Here is a 6,812-nt window from a genome sequence, read left to right as displayed (position 1 = left end):
AATCTGTTGTGATTAGTTTAAGTGAATGTACATAAATACATCATTTCAATTAATTAATCCAAGATTATTAATAATTTATGTTGTTTTTTGTGTTGAAATATTTTCCGGGATATTTACTTGCCATATTGTATCAGTTTGAGTTTGAACATTTGAAATGCACTGTTTCAGAATATGAGTGATTTTGGTACTAGCTTTTATTTCTTGGAGGAAAGAAGGAATAAAGCATTGTACTCAAAATGTCAGTTAATAAGTAGTTTGAAATTATCGCTTGCTTTTTCATTGCACATTTAGCACTTTAATGGCAATGTCATTATTTTTACCAGAAGCTCTGGATTTCAGTGGGAAATGTCAGTGTGCAGTTCTTCTCTCCAGACGTCTTTCAAACAATAGCAAGGGCAAAATCTATGTCTGGAGAGGAAAAGGAAAAACTCTTTTAAAAGGAAAAAATCTAGCCAAGACCAAATTAAGTAGAGGGAGGACCACTTTTTTTTTTTTTTAATTAATTTTAATTTGTTCTGCTCTTGTTTTATTTTGCAGGATTATTTTTCCTTGCAGATAGAACTGTGTGCTAACAATAACAATAGGAGATGAAACAAATGAATGGATCTGAGAACAAACCACAATATGTGACATCACTGAAAGTGACAATGTTAAAATGGCAATGGACTGCACACATCACAAGATGAACAGATCAAAGATGGACAAAGGAAGCTATCGAATGGATCCCAAGAGATGAAAAAAACAGAAAAGACAACCACATAGAAAATAGGAAGATTAAATTATGAACTTTGCAGGTGTGACATGGAAAAGAGAAGCTGTAGATCGAAGCAATTGCCAACATCTTGAGGAGCCTTCATCCAGCACTGGACCAATACAGGTTGATAGTGATGATAGTGTGTAGATATATATATTAGATATAGATATAGATATAGATATATATCTGTAAAGTGTATATGTGCTCATTAAATGTATTATATATAACAGTTCTGTACTTCACTCTATTGGCGAGAGAGTGAAACAGCAGATCCGAGGCTGTATTTCTGATGTTCGTGTATTGATCTTAGCTGGGATGGAAACTCAGCTGCACTGCCTGATGAATTTGTTTCACGTGATCACCATTAAAAATACTATCTTTATTTCCATAATGTGTGAAATTATGCAGATATAATAGGTTATTTAGTACTGTTTAAATGCTAGAATATCATCTGACCTGACACAGCTTTCATATGTAATGCCTTATGTCTGTGAGACCGGAATTGGGCTCCTACTAAACTCACAATTTCAGCTTCTGAGTAACATTTCCCAAGATATGTTACATAGCAATATGAAATGAAGGTAGGAGGATTTACATAATTTTAACTTTTAAGGTTGAGTCCAAGATATTGTATGTTATTAATTGATCACAAGGTGCTTAAAAAAAATTATATAGATTCCTGAAAAACCCATCATGGACACAAGTTTTCAAAATGTGATTGTCTCGTTTATTAAATTCTTCAAGTCAGAGATACAATATGACGTTTTACACCTCAGGACTGGAGTACAGAAACATGTCTTCACTGAAATGCAGAAACTTTAAGGTCAGTCTTAGAACTTTTTTTCAGACAACAGGAATATCTTGTAGCCTATATTATTATCAAAATACATGTTTTAGTGAAATAACATTCTCCATTAAAAGCAGAAGATTAAAAAAAAAGAAACGTTTAATTTCCATAAGAATGAGCTTTCCTTACGGTGCACAGAAAAATGACAGAGTTCAGAATACAGCTGAAGCGTAACAGACTGGGACTTCAGTTTCAATTTGAGGGTTAAGAAGTCATTTGAATGAATGTTAAACCTTTCTCTAATAATACAGTCTTGGAAGAATAATGTAACTTTATCGCTAACCTGTCCACATACTATTTATTAGACTATCATGTATCATTCAGGTGTACTGTGAACTTTACTGACATTGCAGCGATGTTTACTTGTGCGGTGAATTGTTTGTTCACACTTCCTTAGACTTCACAACACTGCACAATCCCCCCCCTCGGCACCACACTGCTCTGGCTCTCATATCTTGGTCAGACGAAGAGTGTTCAGACGCACACCAAGTATGGTGGCCCCCGAGGCGTAGCGAATCTCTCGGAGAACGCCTGTCCACTGCTTTGCGTCTTCATCATACCTGTGAAGAACGAAATAGATCAGGTCATTCACAACTATTTGCTGCTGCAGAAATACCTTTAAGATGGCTTCTCATTTGTTTCTACAGGGTTTATACAGTATAGCTTCAGTCAAAACAGCATTGGCAACGTCATGTCATCTCACCCACTACAACACTTACTTCCAGATGTCATTCATCTCTGTGGGAACCAGTTCCTCAGACTCGTTGGGCATCATAGCGAAGCCACCGACGGCGTAGAGAGAGCCGGTCAGGTTCAGGAGGCTCAGAGAGCTCCTCTCCTGGGGGAATTCGGTGAAGTCTTCCCACCTGAAGGAAAACGCAGCTTCATCAACACACCTGGGCTAGACATCAATTCTTTCTTTAAACCGTACAATGCTCTGGGGAAATGTTTGTGCACAAGTGAAAAACATTGATTGTTGAAGGTGCAGAATCCATTCATTAACTCACTAGTGTTTGATCTTACGAGCTTAAAATGCGAGACAGCATAAGATGCAGTATTGTATCGTGGCTCTTACAAGGGGAACCTTTAACAACATTCAGTGCTTACCAACATTTACAGAAAATACATCTGAGCAAAGAACACAATCATTTGAGAGTGAAGTAATGGAAGGAGTGAAACACTAGACCAACAAAAATATATTTTACAGCATAGAAACACATGTAAACAATTGTACTTCAATTATTGATGCCCAACTTACTTGTTCCGGGCAATGTCATACACTTCCAAAGCATTGGTGAGGCCGGTGTCGGTCACTCCTGCCGCCACGTAGATCTTGTCGTTGAGGACTGTGCCACCAAACAGCGACCTGGCCGTTTTCATTGGAGCCAGCTCCTTCCACTCAAACTTTTTGGGATTATACACATACACCTTCTTCAGGCATTTCCTAAAACAAATAAGAATAGCAATGTAACCAGGAAGAGCTTTTGTATCTATATTGTTATTCACCAGCATGTAGATTAAAGAATTGCCTGTCAGTGAAATAATGGATTGGCGTTGAAAAATTTACTCTTTTGTCCACTTTGTGGATTATGAATCATTGAGTAGTAGTAATGGAGGGCCATAAGTAATGCACAGTGAAATGTAAGCTCTTAAAAGATTACTACATATGTTCTTGGATATATTGCAAGTTGTATTGTGTGGTTACTGCTATCTTTTCCAAAGCTTTCAAACGGTAATGATGATGAAGATTAATAGTATTTAAAAAGTCTCATATTGCCACCTACAACCATTGTTGTGGAACTGCAAGTGCTATTAACTGTTTTCCACAAGACAATAGTGAGATATAGTCAAATACTAAGGCTGTACAGTATGAAAACAACCCCCAAAGAGTTTGCCATCAGATTGATATATATTTTTAATTATATGCATCTATGTGTTCAAGACCCCTTACTTGTTATCTCCTTTCCCTCCTATTACATAGACCAGCCCATTGTGCGACACGGTCACATGGCCATACACTGCGTAAGGAAGTGGATCGGACTCTCCCCATTTGAAGGACCTGCACAAAGACATAGAAAAACAAGGAAAGACTGGATCACTAAGTCTTTAACAGTTGCCACAACCTGATGTATTTTCAGTTCTAAATTAAAGCTATGCACGGTGTATAAAATAATGTGTAAGCATTGTCTAATCTTCTCATCCTTTCTCTGTCTGATGCCAACTATAATTTTCAGGTAGGGTTTGTTAAGAATTTAAGACAAGAAAAAACAAATCAGGGTGTAATGAAACTAATCCCACTTGCCTCTGGACTGTGGAAGTGGAATGGGAAGAGATCAGGAAGTCGCAGCAACTGTTAACATTGGTTTGGTATTTATAGCATGACAGAAATGCTATACAGCTTTAACTTAAAATATGAATTGGTCTGAATTTGAATTTCCACCATCCAGTGGTAAACCTTCATGAACCAACACTGATTGTAATGCAAGCTTTACACTTACTGTCTGTCATAGATCATGACTGAGTCCAGAGTTTTCTCTCCCTCCTTCAGCTCCTTTCCTCCGATAACGAAGATGGAATTTTCCCCCTCGCCGAGGCCAAACAGACAGCGTGGAGAGGGCAGGGGCGGCATGCCTAACCAGTCTGAGTCCAAGGGGTCATACTGCAGATAAAGCAGACTAATTTACTGTCCTATTGTTGAAGTCATTTTCTAAGGTCCAATGTCACATCATTTTCTGGGTAATGTGGTATATTCTACATAAGAAAAGTTGTATTGAAGTTTAAACACAAACATTGACAAGGCTGAATTACAGAAGTGCTGTAACAGAGACAAGTCCTTACCTCTTCTGTTAGTTCTTAAATCCTGTTGGAAATTGAGGACACAGTATGCTCTGAATCCTACATAAACTTATATTGCATTTATATGTTGACTCATCATACAACAAATGGCAATTTCTATCTATCTATATATATTAAAAACAAACAAGCACAAAGCTAATGCTCACACACCTGCAGAAAGTAGGAGCTCAGTGGATCGTCTTGGATCTCTTCATTGTAGAAAAGTCCTCCGCAAACAAATATCTGATTCTCTTTGGTGACCAGACTACAGTGGTTTTTAGGAATCCGAGTAGATAAAGAGGCCACGTAACATTCATTTCCTGCTGGGTCATAGGCCACAGCGCCTGTGGCACTGACCATGAACATCAAGTCCTTCAGGAACATGCCAAATCTCAAGTTGTCATTCAATATCCCCGGAAGTAGACTCTCTTCTTCCTTCACTACATCTCCATTGGCCTCAGACACCTTGTCTTCAGCTTTCTTTACTTCGGGAAGCTTTCCCTCGTAGGCATCTTTGACCATCTGCAGCTTTTTCAGAAGCTCTGGGTTGGATTTCACAAGTTCATGCTTCTCCACTTTGCTGGCAAAGTAGTCACGGGGCACGAGTCGGAAACGCACACAGTCAAACAGATCCGGCAAGACTTTTATCCGGTTGTCCTTGTCATGAGCAGCCCACTTCATCAGAGCTTCAAAGATCACCTCTTCCTTCTCCACATTGAGGGAATCAGTGGTGATGATGGCCGCCAGCTCAGTGGGAGACATCTGCTGGAAGTCCTGGTCTCTTAATATCAAATGGAAACGGTCACAAATGAAGTCTCTGGCACTAATGGCAAGACGTGGGCAATCCAGCATCAAACCGAGTCGAAAGATAGCCAAGCAGTTGCTCAAGCCGAGCCTCTTCTGCAGAAAGGAGACACAGACGGTGAAGATGGAGGGAATCTGGAACATGTTGGCCGCTGCAAATATGTCCTGGACGTTCTGCTCCGTCACGTTGATTTCCGACGTGTAGATGTATTTGAGCAGCATGGCCATGATTCCAGGCTTCACGTCTTCAAGGACTATCTCTCCCTTCTTGCTCTCCTCCATGTCTGACAGGAACATGGCCCGGAAGTAGGGGCTGCAGGCGGCCAGCACGAGCCGGTGACAAGGAAACTCCTCGTCCTGGACCTTTAAAACACAGTCAATGAATTTGTCTGTTTCCAGTAGGTCGTTGAGTCCATCTTGAAGGAGTGTTTGTTGGTACAACCGCGGCTCTTCGATCGGATCCACAGGTAGAGCCATGTTCCTTATTTTCTAGATGAAGAAAATACAGGACTTCCTCAATGGTCACCTCTCTGCGGCAGCACTCTCTCTCATTCGAGGCCCAGGCCTGAAAAAAGACGCAGACTTGATCGAACTGGAATGAGTCTCAGAAAGCAGGACTGCCTGCGAGCCCAGCTGTCTGAGTTCTTCAAACATCTACAGGGATGTATTTATAGACCGGGCTGCACAAAGCCGAGGAATCCATATTGGTGCATGTGAAATATGATCCCCCTTTTAGATACACCATCAGTCAGACATAGGCAGCAGCTGAGATGCCCCAGAGAGGAGCTCTCCCTGTCGTCTACCGAATCACTAGTGCAGGAGTGTTTCTCTGACATCATGATCCACAAGCAGGGTATTAATGGTCTTTTCCAGTGAGACACAAATGACCGCACTCTTCAAAGTGTGAATGTGACTGATGTACATGATTTATTCAACAGGCGTTTAGCACAGTAGCTCACTAGAAGATGCGTTGTGTGGTTATAAATAATGAATACCAGGACTGTTATCAATTACCTTGAAACAAATTAAACAAATCTGATATACAGCAATGTTTCACTTCAGATACGTTCACTTCCACTGTGCACCCTTATCACCAAAACTGTTTTAAACGTGAACATTTAATAAGTTAATGGGACGATCATCTCACAAAAGCCTCTGTTCACATATTAGTTTATTCAGTAGTTTAAATTTATCAACCCACTCAGTAACCGAAGAACCATTAAGTCAGACATGCCTCAACATCATTATACATTACAGGGTCTCCAATCAATTTGATCCCAGTTTGCTTTTAGCATTCTCTCAATACATCACTATTGTATGTGTGTGTCCTTGTTGAGACCAGAGAAATGTCTGCTTTGACATTCATGTATTTTCTTTGAAATCAAAATTCCAATTTATGTTACCATTTTTTTACATATCTTTTAAAATCATCAAAAGCTGTCCCATTTAACACACTGATAGATTAAAACAATCTTGTGACAGGGAAGCTGCGTAATGATTTCTGACAACACCAAGCAGAGATTTAACCTACGCAAAGTAAGAATCCTTTGGGATATGTAGATTTAAGAATAA

The 6,812-nt window shown here is 39.7% G+C and overlaps 1 protein-coding gene across 1 annotated transcript; it reads right to left on the bottom strand.

Moving 5' to 3' along the window:
- Positions 1-1,682: 1,682 nt before the first annotated feature.
- Positions 1,683-5,862, bottom strand: klhl40b (kelch-like family member 40b). Its single transcript, XM_066716999.1, has 6 exons — positions 4,608-5,862; positions 4,100-4,260; positions 3,553-3,660; positions 2,860-3,045; positions 2,321-2,467; positions 1,683-2,161 (listed from the first exon to the last, which is right to left on the bottom strand). The coding sequence occupies exons 1-6, from the start codon at positions 5,715-5,717 to the stop codon at positions 2,050-2,052; spliced, it is 1,824 nt and encodes a 607-aa protein (XP_066573096.1). The 5' UTR covers positions 5,718-5,862; the 3' UTR covers positions 1,683-2,049.
- Positions 5,863-6,812: the final 950 nt, after the last annotated feature.

Source organism: Amia ocellicauda, chromosome 2 (assembly GCF_036373705.1).
Source record: "Amia ocellicauda isolate fAmiCal2 chromosome 2, fAmiCal2.hap1, whole genome shotgun sequence".
In the NCBI taxonomy this organism is placed as follows: Eukaryota; Metazoa; Chordata; class Actinopteri; order Amiiformes; family Amiidae; genus Amia; species Amia ocellicauda.
This window is presented reverse-complemented; position numbering and strand designations above follow the sequence as displayed.

Excerpts from the sequence above, each read along its gene's own strand:
- klhl40b (XM_066716999.1), bottom strand. The coding sequence starts at position 5,717 with ATGGCTCTACCTGTGGATCCGATCGAAGAGCCGCGGTTGTACCAACAA. Across the intron at positions 4,261-4,607 it reads TGAGCTCCTACTTTCTGCAG|TATGACCCCTTGGACTCAGA; the intron begins GTGTGTGAGCAT and ends CTTTATCTGCAG. Across the intron at positions 3,661-4,099 it reads GTCATGATCTATGACAGACA|GTCCTTCAAATGGGGAGAGT; the intron begins GTAAGTGTAAAG and ends GTCTTTGTGCAG.